At 41.0% G+C, this 15595-nt stretch overlaps 1 protein-coding gene across 2 annotated transcripts; it reads left to right on the forward strand.

Annotated features, from left to right (window-relative positions):
• Positions 1-99: 99 nt before the first annotated feature.
• Positions 100-15586, forward strand: clu (clusterin). 2 transcript variants are annotated; one of them, XM_061706895.1, is made up of 10 exons: positions 100-203; positions 4313-4474; positions 5978-6126; positions 6209-6379; positions 6545-6727; positions 7530-7740; positions 11694-11834; positions 12909-13129; positions 13950-14137; positions 14965-15586. In XM_061706895.1, exons 2-10 carry the CDS (start codon positions 4357-4359, stop codon positions 14975-14977), a joined length of 1395 nt encoding a protein of 464 aa, XP_061562879.1. In that variant the 5' UTR covers positions 100-203; positions 4313-4356; the 3' UTR covers positions 14978-15586. The 2 variants fall into 2 exon arrangements, with proteins under 2 accessions (XP_061562879.1, XP_061562880.1); XM_061706896.1 differs by having other exon boundaries at positions 6545-6715.
• The last annotated feature ends 9 nt before the right edge of the window (positions 15587-15595 follow it).

A 15595-nucleotide genomic window follows, 5' to 3' on the forward strand; every position in this document is an offset into this window, starting at 1 on the left:
CCAAGACAGTCCAGCTTTTTATTAGATTTTATTTTGAAACTCCAGACAGGAAGCCCGCTGTGTAATACTGCGCTGCTGAAGCTGCGGCAGCTGCGTGTCTGCTCACTGGATCACGTGTGTAACGCGTTCCCGTCCTCCTGGAGTATAAATAGTGGCAGCAGGGGCGCTCTGGCGCAGAGTCAGCCCGTCTGGAGATAACTGAGGTGAGTGTCTGCTGCTCAGTGATGATGCCCATCAGCAGAAACGCTCCTATTCTGCTTTATTGTCATGCATTAGAATAGAACAGTGCAGCACACTGGATGCTTTGTTAAGTATAGCTAATAAGATGACAGACTGTCAAAATAATATTTGTTGTTCTCAGGTCCCTTGTTAATTTTATGGCATGCACTTGTTTTCTGATATGCAAAAATGCTGACTTCATTGCTGATTGCTGTTTATATTGCTTATATGTGGGTGGGGCATCCATCACTGGATCAAAACAAGTGGATTAGGCTACATGACATCATTCTGTTGTTGGACAGTCTAAATTATACGTTATACTTTTTAAACAGCAGCAATTCCCACCCTCAGGACAGGAATGCAAGTAGATGATGAAGTTCATGATTCAGTTTTTTTGCTTTTGAAATGATAGTGTGTGCAGAATTTGAGGATGAATGCAGGTTATCCTGCTCTCATCTGAATTACAATGTGCAATTGCTTCCTTACCTCACAAACAATATTTAGATTTACGTGTTGGGTACCCATCCTCGTTTTGATGAATACATTAAAAAAGCACATCCTACGTCTGCAGAAATCCCCGAAGGCTCAAAATAAGGTGGAAATGAGGCCACACATGCCTGTGTCCCATTTGCAGGGAATGGAGCACAAATAATCCAGATTAGTTGAGCTTTTTATTTTTTTTCCTTCCACTAAGAATGACATTTGTTTGGTTTGTTTTTTGTTTGTTTTGAGATGAACAACAGTGAAAATTGCCATAGTAACAGAATGAATCACCTTCAAAGGTAATTTATGTGGGCTGATTATGAGATAATTTCATAATTGAATTAATCAGCTCTGCAAGACAGATGCAATTAGACCATTTGCATGTTGCAGTAGCTAGGAAACATGAAAACATAAAGCTGAACGACTGATCAACAAAAGAAAGATCAAATATTAAACATAAATATATACAAGATGTAATGTTAAATGAGAGAAATTACATTAAAAATAGGCATTGATTATACACAACTGCAAAGACGAGGCTTTAAATCTGTTGCAGAGATGTTTGTGCAACAGTATCTGTACGGGGGAAAAAAGCATGAATGAAAAATACAAATATGTGACGATGTAATTGAATTGAGCTCCTCAAATGTGTTATCCCGCTAGTCTAAATTAAAACATGTTCAGTAATATAAGGCAAGAAATTGTATGTGATGTTTAAGATCTGATAAGGGAAATAAAATAACACTCAATTTTTAAATAACCAGGAACTGAAGCAAATTCGTTTCTGATGAATGATGAATTATCAACCAACTGCGTCAGCCCCAAATATAGAAACCACGTTATTAAATGGGGTGTAAGGTAATTAAGCTTTAGTGTGGTTCCCATGACGACAGTTGTGAAGGAAGGATGTGTGGTGACCAGATTGTGGCGTCATAAACACTGGTTGGCATTTCAGGTTTTAAAGTCGACCTTTTTGGAAGGCGTCATGAGCAACATCTGGAGCGGAGGAGTTTTGGATTCCAGTTGTGTAACTGGTCTCGCCGACGGCACTGCTGCTGCTGCGGCTTCGTCCTCATCTCTCCTCGTCCCTGAGAACTCATTCTTCTGCCCTCTGCAGCACTGCTTATTCTTTCACCTCACCTACATTTTATTATTATTATTATTAATACACAACTGGGCACAGTCAGTCAGTTTAAAAAGCTTCAGGTGTGTTGCATGCTGGCTCTAAAAGAGGTGAATAAACCAACTCACTGCGTTTGCTGCAGCTTTTGTGTTAAACTTAATACGGACACTTGAACGCTCAAACAGACAGGAAAAAGTGGAGCATCCGTCCCTCCCAGGTGGGTTGGAACAGTTACTGCAGATTAGAAATAGTGCATAAGCACGATTGAGGTTTTATGTAGTTTGAAGTCTGACAAAGGGATTTAAAAAAAAATAAAGACTGACAAAGCATTTGAAGTATTCCCAACTGACTGGAAGTGTTGCTTTCTAAAATAGAAAGTACTGCCATTGAACTGTCTCAGCGTAAACATCAGGAAGCATCTGTGAGTGACGCTGAAAAGGAGACAAAACTTAAGACAACAAATTTATGTAACCATGCTGAATAATTTGGTATTGAGTGGAAGATTTAAACCAGATCCAGCAGTAACGGCATACTGTGCATACTGTTCTCGTTTCCACAGAAACGGGATGTGAATGTGGGCGAGCTGGGGACTGAGCAAACATCCCTGCAGACGTGACTTAGTTACCAGAGACCCACTTTCCTCAGGCTTCATACCGATGAAACCCTGAAAACGACAAATTACTTTGTGCTGCATGTAGATTTGAAGAACTTGGTTAAATGGCAAGATAATGAACGTGTACTTATGTTTTTTTTTGTAATTGTTGAGCCGGAGTACCTGAGAAAATAACTTCTTTAACACCAGTTCTTTTGTTTTATTTGGTCTAGACCAAATTTGAGGTTTTGTTTAATGTCCGTAACCTTGGCAGGTAGTTGGATTCTCATGAGAACTGGGAGATACTAATCATGAGAAATCTACTTTATCAGAGTCAGGAGCAGCTGAGGGGGTGAAGGTTGGTGCTGCTTTTTCATCAATAAAGAAAGTTAAGGTCTAGAGGACTTTTTGATGTTTTTCAGCTGAAAGGATGTTTTCATCCATCTTCCACCTGACATTTGCAAGAGTTTTGGGGTTTGTACCGACAGTTCCTAGGTAATTAGGATGGAAGTGGCGGTAAGGTTAAGGGTTGAATTCTGTTAAAACTAAAGAGACAGACTTAAGTTCTTCCTTTTCCATCTTCCTCAGCATCATCATCAACAGAGCACCATCTGTTACTAAAGGAAAGGAGATAATGCCGCCCACAAGATTCAGTGTGACAGCATGTTTATAAAATAAACTAAAATACATTTACAAAGCCAGCGGGGGGAAAACGCCCAGAGTGATGTGTCTAAAGTGCTTTTTGTTGCTTCCCCACGGCGGATCTGCAGCCCAGTGAAAGTGCAGTTCCCTGCTCTCTGATCTGGGTCAAGCGCTTTTCCCGAGCTTTTCCAAACTCATCCCAACAGCTGCTTCTCAAACAATCTGGTTTTCAATAATTCATTCACTTTTATTCTGTTTCAACACTTCTGGCATGTCAGATTAGTTCAGACAGAAACTAAACCACATTGAGTTTGATTAACTTGTTCTTCATTATATATTCATCCCTGTAAATCTATTATATATTACGTTATACAGAATATTTGAATGCACATCCCTCCTAAGGTCCTGCTAAAGCAACATTTCAGTCAGGTTGAAATGGGCTGGATGTTGGGTCATCGCGAGATCGTCCTGGTGGATGATCTCTTATTTGGGCTTTCACCTTGCAGCCACACCCTTTCTGTCTTTTTCATTTTACTTTGATGAACGTTAACAGTTTACATACAAACTGAGGCCCTCAAGGTCAGAAATTTAGCTTATAAGTATTAGTTTTGATGTACACTCTGGGATGTCAATTAATGAGAAGACTGGCAAGTGTCTTAGCTCGTCCAAATAGCTTTGAAACTTTTCTTCTCAGATACATGAGCAGCAACAATAGGATCTCTAAAATCTTTGCTGATGTCTTTCCTCCTTTGCATTGTGTAAACACACACTTGATTGCTCCAGGCCAGCAACCCGTCAGAACTTTATTAACTGTTGTATACTGTGTGAGTGAGAAAAATTGGGAAAAAATCTGAAGTCAAACTGTGTCATTGTTGAATAAACAAACTGCTGAGCAGGCACATCTGGGAAAAGTGTCTAAATGGAGAAAGAGGCTGCTGCTCAGATTACTAATGCTTTTGAAAGGTGCAGCCGAGCCGTGTCACTGGGGCTGATCTGAGGTCGTTTTGGTCATAACGTCCTCACGTCAATGATTGAAACTGGAGAGGAAGAATAATTATCCGTCTGTCTGGCATCACTTTTGAATTATTTATCAGTATTGATCAGCTCAGCTATTTTTATGATTTGCTGTGTCACGGCACAAACTGTTGAGCCACTTACGTCACCCTCTGGTGGAGAAACTGAGTCATTACAGCCATTTCTGGCTACGCAGTTTAAATAAAAATGTATGTTTTGCTCTTTTTTTTCTTCTCCAGGTATTTCACATCATTTCCTGCTGACTATCTGAGAGTCAGAGAGGATGTTGATGATGATGATGATGATGAAGAGGAAGGGCCTGAAGCCATCCTTGGCTGTGGTGGCGCTTCTTCTGGCTTCAGCCAGCTGTATCCTGCCACCATCCAATGAAGATCTCAATGGTAAGTTTATATACAATATATATATATATATACACACACACATACTTACATACATGTCACACACACATAAACCGACCCTTTGAAGACATTTCACTCTCCTTGATTTATGAACAACTATTAAGCAAAGAACGTAATACTTCTGACATTTTTGTGGCGGATCGGAGATACATGTTTCTGCTGACAATATCCAACATATAATATTTTGATTTTGAGTTCAAACATATTAATATCTTAAACTATATAGGTGGAAGAAGCAGGCACTGCCACACAAGCTACCATATCTAGAAAGCAAAGTAAAGCTGGAGAGCGAACCTTAAACTTCTTAGATAGATAATACTAACATTCAAGGCCTTGTGGTTCTTTAACTCATTTTCAAGCAGACCCCCAGCTGAAGGAGTGAACTTTGCTAGGCGTACTCATGGAACAATGTTTGAATGTAATCATTTTTGCCCTTCATGGGAGTATACTTCCTCAAAAAATTACCTTTCTTTAAGCCTGGACTTATGGGTGATAATTGTTATTCGGTTTATTAACTTCATTTCAGACAAGGATCATATATCTTTTAAATACACTCTGTGAACTTTAATAGAGTAATTTCAAACCTGACGATCTTAGTTTTATATGTTTTTTTGTTTAATATCAGTTTATTTTAGAACAGAATTAATGTATTAAAAACATCTAAGAAGAGAAAGTTCCTGCACAATCCTGACATGAATATTGTTTTGATAACTGACTCATTTCTTTCTGCCGTGCAGTGTGATGGCAGGAAGACGGGATTAACATTATCAACTGAGATCAGTGGTATTGGTAAATTGATCGTGTTTGTTAAAGTTTTTATGAAAAATTCTTAGCGGATAATAAGTGAGTTTATTGAACTATTTAAAAAATAAAAAGGTCTGCATTGTTCTCTCAAGAATACAAAAGACTTTACACTGACAACATGATTTATACAATCCCCTCTGATAAAAATAATAATATATAAAAAATTGATTAACCTGTAAACAGATATGTTACGGCTCAGATAACTTTCTTGTTTTAGCTTGCGTGGCATTTATATACTCAGCTTCAGGCAGTAGAGCATCAATGAAATGCTTAGTATAATAAAATGTGATCAAATTTGTTTTGGTTGCACATTTCTCCTCCTTTGACTCATTTGGCATTTTTAACACTCAATGCTCTTCCCTTCTTCATTTTGATGCGCATCTGTAATAAAAGGCATGTTTAAGATATTTTTGAGTTTACATGGTAAGTATCACAGTGTAAAACTCTACAACATATAGTTTTTTCAAACAGCTGTGACATTTATGAGGTTTGATTTGTTCTAGATGGCAAAAATCTCATTCTGGGTCATTTCCCTTTGGGGATCATTATTAATGGAAGTGAACTGAGATCATTTGAATTCCACCTATTAAAAGGGTAATAACAAGCAAAAGTATCAGCCTTCAAGCTCACAACGCACATTATACAGATTAATAAGACCCTCTCCGTGTCTGTGATACGCAGATATCTCCCTCCAGGGAGAGAAGTATCTGGATAAACAGATTGAGAACGCCATTAATGGAGTGAAGGAGATGAAGAGTGTGATGCAGAAATCCTCCGAAGACCACAAGAAGTTTGTGAACGCCCTGGAGAAAACCAAGCTGCAGAAAGAGGTAGCGACACGTCAGACAGAAGCATTACTACAAATGTTATGATGTCAAAAGATAAAGATACGACTGTTGTGTTGTGATGAAGGACGCGGTGCGCGCAGCCCAGGAGATGGAGGCCAAGCTGGCCAAGGAGGAGGAGGTTTGCAACGACACCATGACGGCTCTGTGGGAGGAGTGTAAGCCCTGCCTGAAGAACACCTGCGTCAAATACTACTCCCGGACCTGCAGCAGCGGATCTGGGCTGGTGGGACGTCAGGTCAGACGCAGAACGAGATGCAGCCGCTACTGATTCAATGGAGCTGGTTTCACTGGTCACTCCATTGTTCCAGCAAAACACACACAGCACCAATGATTTACACTGGAAAACTCCTCCCTTGTCGGAAATTTTACAAGGAAATGCACGTTCTCATTTGATCTCCAGCTTGAGGACGTGTTGAACAGAACATCTCCCTTCTCCATCTGGATCAACGGGGAGAGGATCGACACTCTGGAGGAGGAGGGGCAGCGGCAGAACCGAGAGTTCAAGAACCTGGAAGAGAGATATACAGAGATGGCCGACGGCGTTGACAGCATTTTCTCCGATAGCATGAAGGTACTAAAGAAGGTACTCGGCATTAAAAACTGTGGTATTTTCTTTATAATAATAATAATAATAATAATAATAATAATAATAATAATAATAATAATAATAATACATCATTTTGAATAAAATAATGGAAATTGTAAATTACCTTTTAATATGAGTATTTCTATAAATGTGTTTTTATGTTTGTTTTCTCATTAACGTTATTTAAAGCCAGGCTTTTATTTGTTATATTAGTGCTTTTATTTTGAAGGCGTCTCACCGAGACCTTGTAAAAATCCGGCGCTTCGGACTTTAATGGTAAAAGTTTAACGGCAGTAGAAAGTGTGTCTGAAAGACTAAACTAGTGTCAGGAATGCTAAAGTGTAGCCTAACTGACACAAAAAGCACCTGCTGATGAGGATTTGTTTTCTTTGCAAATTTTATGCCGTATTTATGTCCAGCTTGAGTTTGGTTGCCATGGTTTCTCATGTATTGTAGTTAACGGTAGCTGTTATTACCGAGTGAGCGAGCAGCTGTGTCAGTCTGTATTTAAGTTAAATGAAACTTATATGAATGTAGAAAGACTAACTCTATTTTATTTTATTCCTTTATAGCTCTTACGGTGTGTTTGCAGTGTATTTATTGTACATCCAAGGAATAAAAACATTGTGAACCATCAGTTTGAGAGTCAACCATCATCATTCAGGGATGCTACAGAAATTATTTTTTCTTTCTGTGCGGCCCGGTACCAAATGACCCAGGGCCCGGTACCGGGCCGCGGCCCGGGGGTTGGAGACCACTGCTCTACGGGACCACTTCAGCTGCTTCTGTCTCTTCTCAGGTGGCCGATCACATCCACCTCAGCCCCCCCGTGTTCTTCTTTAACAACTTCCTGGGGCCGCACGCTCGCCGCAGCCGCAGCCTCCACTCGCTGTTCCACGATCCGTTCCACAACTTCCAGAGCTTGTTCTCCCCCATGATGGGGATGAGCAGGAACTTGTTCGGCTCCACGGACCCCGTGATGGACCTGGGCGACATCACTCCCAACGAGGGTACGTTTTAGGTTCAGCTGTTCATTGGTCATTACTCGTTGTTCACAAAGAAGGCAGACGATGCAAAAAGCTGAGGAGACCTTTTTAGTTTAACAGATCGTCTTCACACCTTGCAGGACTTTCTTTTCCTCAAAGCCCCACTGCAGACGCTGGAATAGTTTAGATGCCTGTCAGCAGGTAGTTGGATGTTTGATGACATTATCCAGCCTAACATTTCAATCAAAACTGATATTTTGTTTTTACTCTATTATTTTAATTGGTACATAATTTATTTTAAAAAGTGCTTTAAAAGTAGACTTTACATAAAAACCTTCTAGAAATCCAAATGTTATGAAGTTGTAACTTGTTGCTGCATTGTTGATTGATTTAATAATTCATGATAATAACTCGTTCTTTATAATCAGGTTTAAGTTATTGTTTTAATCAATTGTGATTTTCAGATATTTTTATCTTTGGGATTTAAAGGGGACCTATTATGAAAAACATGTTTTCTCTTGCTTTAACATATATAAAGTGGTCTCCCCTCAGCCTGCCAACTCAGAGAAGGAGGAAAGCAACTAAATTCTGCATTGTCTGTACAGCCGCCCGGATGAGCCGTCCAGTGTGATGTGGATCTACGAGCCGTTCAGATTATGCTCCCGTCGTTACGTAACGACGGGAGCGATGCTTGAAACCACGCCCACATCTAACTCCGCCGGCCGGAGCTTCCGCCATTTTTTCGTAGCGGTGTATCACGTCATTCAGGCAGCCAATCAGCACAGAGCCTCATTATCATAGCCCCGCCCACTCAGAATCCCGTATAGATAATGAGGTTAGAGAATGGGAAGATAAAGACATGGCTCAGAGACTGAATTTCTAATTTATTTAGCAAAAACAATCAAAAGCTTGTTTTTAAGACATTCAAGCCCTGTTTAAAATAGGTATTAGATGCCATAATAGGTCCCCTTTAAGTTACAGATATTTTTAATCTCTTTGCAAATACTACTATAAGTTGTTAGTACAACAGGTTCTCTCCGGATCACATCAGTCACAAGGTTTTTTTGCAGTCTGGTCGCCCAGCTGTTGGACATATTAAAGCCACTGTATGTAGTAATACCACTGCTGACCACATGAGGGCATTTAGATCTGCTGTGTGGATAAAAGAGCCAATGACAATAAGTCTCAATAAGTCTACTTGTTTTCTTGGAGAATGTCATCACTCCCAGCTAAAGTACTTTTCCTATACCAAGTCTGCATCTAAGGATGTCAAATCCCCAGGTGTGTTATTGCATCCAGTGGACGTTTGTGTCTATCCCAGCATGCATTTCACATCAACAAGCAGAAGTATTACCAGGAGAGAAAGCGATAAAATACTTATAGCTCTGATTGTGTTTAAAGAAAATGTAGTTTTAAGTTGTTCTTTAAAGCCTAAAGCTTCCGATTTGTGGTTAAGTACCGGTAATCAAGATAGAGCCTATTTGAACATTTTTCTTTTCGCCTCCATGAAACTTTACAACCCTATTACATTATAAAACTAATTTTGAATTGAAGTAATTTTCAGATTTCTTATTTTATCTTCAGTTGAACTGGAAGTGTGTTTGTATATGTGCTAGTCTGCCGGCTGAACTGTGATGTCATCAACTTCACTGCTGTTCCAACTGCAAAAGGACCGAACCGTATCCTCCCATTCTCTGAAGTATGCTCTCTGTTCACCAAGTATGAACACTAGTTCAAATTTAAATAGTGTATTCAGAACCGAGACGCGGCCATGAAGTGTCATGTGATATGCTACCCCCATATGGCCAGAAGTGGTATTACTTACACTTACTTAGTGACCTTTTTATGAAGAACATATAAATATCATATTACACCTGTATCCTCTAATAATGGGTAACAATACTATATCCGGTGGTAGGCTGTTCCAGAGACGGGGAGCAGAGCGGCTGAATGCTCTGCTCCCCATGGTGGTAAGACGGGCAGGTGGAACAGTCAGGTGGATGGAGGAGGAGGATCTGAGGGTGAGTGAGGGCGTGGCGACGTGGAGAAGGTCCGACAGGTAGGGAGGGGCACGGTTGTGGATTGACTTGAATGTTAGGAGGAGGATTTTGAAGTCAATTCTGTGTTTTATTGGGAGCCAGTGGAGCTGTTGTAGGACAGGGGTGATGTGGTTGATGGATGGGGTCCTTGAGATGATGCGGGCAGCTGAATTCTGGACTAACTGGAGTTTGTGGAGGAGTTTGTGAATGACACCGGAGAGGAGAGAGTTACAGTAATCAAGGCGAGAAGTGACGAGGCTATGCACGAGAATTGAAGTGGTATGGGGGGTGAGGGAGGGGCGGAGGCGGTTGATGTTGCGCAGGTGGAAATAAGAACCAATGAGGAGGACCTCGGTTTTGTCACTGTTTAATTTGAGGAAGTTGGAAGAGAACCAGGATTTGATATCTGTTAGGCAGTCAGCGAGGGACGAAGGTGGGAGGGTGGAGGTGGGCTTACTGGAGAGGTAGAGCTGGGTGTCATCCGCGTAGCAGTGAAAGCTGATGTGGTACTTACGGAAGATGTTGCCGAGGGGGAGAAGATGGGTGATGAAAAGGAGGGGCCCCAGGACAGAGCCCTGGGGCACACCTGAAGTGACAGGGGAAGGCTGGGATGTGAAAGATTTAATTTGAATGAACTGAGTGCAGCCTGTGAGGTAGGAACTGAACCAGTTTAGAGGAGTGTGGGGGATGCCGATGGCGCAAAGTCTATTGAGGAGGGTGGGGTGGCTGATGGTGTCGCACTCAGGTCAAGGAGGATGAGGATAGTGAGTAAACCAGAATCAGCTGCCATGAGGAGGTCATTGGTTATTTTTACAAGTGCAGTTTTGGTGCTATGGAGGGGGCGGAAGCCAGACTGGAATTGTTCATACAAGTTGTTAAGTGATAAATGGTGCTGGAGTTCTGTAGAGACTATTTTCTCGAGGATCTTGGAGATGAAGGGCAGGTTTGAGATAGGACGGAAATTATTGAAGTTGGTAGGATCTGCACCAGGTTTTTTTTTTCAGAATTGGGGTTATCGCAGCAGTTTTGAATGATGAAGGAACAGTTCCAGTGGTGAGAGAGGAGTGGATGATGGCAGAAATGAGGGGGACCAAAGAGGGGAGGCAGGATTTAACCAGGACTGTCGGGAGGGGGTCCAGTTGACATGTGGTGGGCTTGGACCTGTGTATGAGGTCAGAGATCTCCGAGAGGGTGGGGAGCTCAAAGGAGGAGAAGGGGTGGGTGGGCTGGTGGAGATGGGAATGACGCTGAGGGAGGTAACCAAGGTCCTGATGGATTTGCAGGATTTTGGTGTTGAATAAAGACCGTAGAGAGTTACAGAAGGCAGTTGAGTAGAGATGGGGTGGTATAGAGACTGGGGAACGGGTGATATTGTTGAGCAATGAAAACAGTGACTTGGTGTTGCCTGCGTTTGAACAGATTATGCTGGAGTAGTAGTTTGATTTGGTTTTAGCAATACAGTCCCGGTAATGCATAAGGTGATCTTTGTACATTTCTCTGTGAACAGACAGACCAGTTTTACGGCGAAGCCGCTCGAGCTGCCTGCCTTTGGCTTTCATGAGCCGAAGGTCAGGCGTAAACCAGGGAGCAGAAAGGCTGAAAGAAACAGATCTGGTTTTTAGTGGAGCGAGAGAGTCGAGAATATCATGGAGTCCTGTATTGTAATGTGAAACCAGCTGTTCAGGGGTGGTTAAATCTGCAAAGTCCAAGACGTTGTCGACACTAGAGGAGAAAGAATCCAAATTTATGTCCTTTTATATATATATATATATATAACTGTTGTTAATCTGCACTAGACAAACCTCTAAATTCAGTCATGTGACCAATAATAAGTAAGTTAAGTTTATTTGACACACATAAGAAATAAGGATGTTCCGTGGTGAACGTACATGCATGTAAACACCGTTTTATAAAAACTCCCGTATGTCCACACCACAGACGGCAGCGTCAACGAGGACGTGATCGTGACAAAACCCTACGGCGACGGCAGGATGACCTGCAGGGAGATCCGCCGCAACTCAGCCGGCTGCATCAAGTTCCGCGAGGAGTGTGAGAAGTGTAAAGAAATCCAGCATCTTGGTGAGAAAGCTGCGTCTGTTATTTGATTTAAGATGATGGTAAATAATGTGTGGCTTGATGGGACTTTTTTTTTCTTTTTCAAAATGAAGACAAAACAAACAAAAAAAAAAGGTTAACACCACATTTCACATAATCAGAAAGAAAAACATTACAATGACAAAAAAAAAAGACAAGGGGGTGGGGGGAGGGGTTGCTCACTTTCTCACAGGTTGGTACAGATTAACTTTAGGAATGATGGTGCCTCTAGCGTCAGTTCAGGTCCAGCTCTAAAAGAAAAACAAGTAAAATAAAATAAGAAGCATGTGACCAACTATTATTCCATTATTCTCAAGTGTTCTCTAATGACAGTCCATGGGGCAAATTGGTCATTTTCATAGTCTTTAAGGATTGAGGTTGCCTTTGCCATTGACAATAAATCCAAAAAGTCCTTCAGCCAGTTGTATTTATGAAAGCAGTTTGGCTTGCGAATCTTCCAGTTCATAAGTATTGTCGTCTTCACAGACAGAAAAGCTAGAGCAATGATACGTTGCATAATTTCTACATGTATATTTTCCACTGCACTCCCCAATAAACATACAACAGGACATTGAGGAATATGAATATTCAAAATAGCTTTTAAAATGTCAATTACTTCAGACCAGAATTGTTGCACCCCTGGGCAGAACCATAGTAAATGCATAAATGCACCAAGCTCACCACAACCATGCCCAGTTCAGAGACATTTGGGTCCATTTTTTTTAACTTATGTGGCGTGATATAAGCTCTATGTATAATTTTAAATCTCACACAACTGCAAATAGATATTGACTGCTTTAATATTAGATTCCACTGATCTGCAGTGAGAGATGAACCAATGTCCCGTTCCCATTGTGACTTGGTGGAAGTCGTGCTGTCAGGCAGAGATGAACTTAGTCATTTATAAATAACTGAAACTGTTCCTCGTCCAGTGGAAGCAGCTCTTAATTTACTATCAAGGACTTGATAGTAAATTAGGCTTGATGGGACTTCTGAATGTAACGGCCACTTTGATGTAGTGAGTTTTCAAGCCTCGTTTGAACACGGATGCTTCCACAGACTGCTCTGGGAAGAAGCCCCTGGAGGGCCCGCTGAAGGAGGACCTGGAGGAGGCTCTGGCCATGGCCGAGCGCTTCACCGAACGCTACAACTCCCTCCTGCAGAGGTTCGAGGAGGAGATGTTCAACACTTCCTCCATCCTGGACATGTTCAACAGGCAGTTCGGATGGGTGTCATCTCTGGCAAACAACACCAAGGACGGCATCTTCCGCGTGCAGGCGGTACGTCGGTCCGGCGAGCCCTCACTGTCTGTATGGAGAAAGGAGAAAACACAATAGGTTTCCAAATATCTAGCTCCCATTGGTCATTTCACTGAATGTGAAAGTATAAAGAGAGTTGAATTTTCAGTGAGGATCAAATACAGTTTCAGAACAATTGAATTCAATTTCATAACGTGAAATTCAGTTTCAAGTTTATAGAAATTCAGTTCCAAACTAATAAATTCAATTTCAAATTATGCTATTCAGATTCAGTTTTTCAATGCAATGATTCAAATTAAACAATAAAAATTCAAATTACAGTATTTTCTGGACTATAAGCCCCTACTTTTTTCATAGGTTTTCAACCATGCGGCTTATACAAAGGTGCGGCTATTCTGTGGATTTTTCTTCCACCGCTCGGGGCGCTCTAACAGAATTAGAATCAAAACTAAGACAAAATAAAACGCTACTTCTTCTTTAGCAGATAGAAGTAGGTAGAAGCAAAGTTGCTGCTGTGTTAAAAGACACCGTTAGGAAAGGATCTATTTAGGTACAAACATGTACATCATTTACACTTCAAAATCGTTCTGTACATGTAGTAAATAGAGCGGATGCGGCTTATATGCAGGTGCGGCTTATAGTCCGGAAAATACGGTATGTGATTCAGATTCAGTTTTTTAATGCAATTATTCAAGTTGGACAATTCAAATTCAAATATAAATTATTCAAATTCAGTTTCTAGTGGCACATATTTCTGCCCTCAGTGTCTGCTTCTTCACCTTTTCCATGCCGTCTCCAATGCGGCTTTGTTTTGTTTTTTTCCCTCCTCTTTGCGCTGCAGGTGCTGGGCAAAGACATTGAGAAGAAACCAGACGACGAGAAGGAGCCCGCAGACACCAAAGTGTCGGTGCAGCTCTTCGATTCTCCAGCCATGAACTTCACGGTGCCGGGCGACATCCCCTGGAGCGACCCCAAGTTCTCCGAGGTGGTGGCTCAGGAGGCCCTGGACCGCTACAAGGAGACCACCGTGTAAGTGTCTCCTCCATGCAAATACGAGCAGAGGTGGGTAGAGTAGCCAAACATTGTACTCCAGTAAAAGTACTGTTACTTCAGAATAATATGACTCAAGTAGAAGTAAAAAGTAGTCATCCAAATAATTACTTGAGTAAAAGTAAAAAAAAGTACTTGGTGAAAAAACTACTCAAGTACTGAGTAACTGTTGAGTAACGTCTGATTTATTTTTTTAACACAACCAATCAAACAGACAAAAGTACAAAATAATCATCTTCAGGCAAATTAAATCAATAAAATAAATAGAAAATTTAAAATAGCTAAATTAAATTAAATTAATCTTAAAGTAAATTCAAGTACTTTAATAAATAATAACAGAATAAAAAAATTAATTAAGCACAAGTAGCACAACATTTCAAGCCTTTGTACTTTTCTTTTTTAACCAGGCAGAACTAGAACAAGCCCATGAACTCATAGAAACTCTGTGTGTGTTTGAGTCTGTGTAAATGTGACAAAACATGCAAAAACAAACATTTTTCCCAAAGAATCACTCAGTGATGTCATGAGATTGATGCGTACGCGGATAAAAGGGATAAAAGAAAAGTAACAGCTCAACGTAGCCTAATGTAGCGGAGTAAGAGTAACAGTTTCTTCTTCACAAATCTACTCAAGTAAAAGTAAAAAGTATAGTGATTCAAAACTACTCCTAAAAGTACAACATTTCCCAAAACGTACTCAAGTAAATGTAACGGAGTAAATGTAACTCGTTACTACCCACCTCTGAATAGGAGCCTTTCAGCGTTAGACACGTCAGACACCTCACCTCTTCTGTTTCTCTCCTCCAGTGTGGTCAAATAAACCTCAGCCAAACCTGCAGCGTCTGCTGACGAGAGAATGTTCTGAAGTCATGAAAACACACCTGCAACAAACAAGCTCACCCTGCAGCCGACCCGCTGACCCCACCGCTCCTCTTTACGTCCCGCTTCTGCAAACAGCACAGTTGAACCTCAGACGTTTCTATCGTTCCATTAGTCCTGCTGTAAGAGAACATGTGTAGTTGGTGAACAGAAAAGCCTCGCTGTTACGTGAGCAGAACCCGGAAACGGGGCCTGACCGGCAAAAGTGATTAGAGCTCGTTTTGATGTTTGTGATCTTGGGATAAAACTTGTTTTTTCTTCCCTTGGGGTGAAGCTAAATTGAATTTTGACTTGTAACAAAAATGAACAGCCAAGTTAAGTTTGCTCTGTTTTTAAGTGCTATTATTGACCCGATCTTTGTTGCTACACCGCTCAGATAGTTATTGTAGAAGGTTGAAGTGGTGGGAAACTGAAATAAAACATGTTGATTTGTGGGAGATAAGTGATTGCTCTCAGACTCTTACTCTCATTTAGTTCTCCTTTGAAAAACTGAACATCTGAAACATTTCTGTCCTCATGCCTATGAAAATATTAAAGCTGAAGTCTGTTAAAACTGGCT

The sequence above is a fragment of the Cololabis saira genome, chromosome 18, assembly GCF_033807715.1.
Source record: "Cololabis saira isolate AMF1-May2022 chromosome 18, fColSai1.1, whole genome shotgun sequence".
Lineage (NCBI taxonomy): Eukaryota > Metazoa > Chordata > Actinopteri > Beloniformes > Belonidae > Cololabis > Cololabis saira.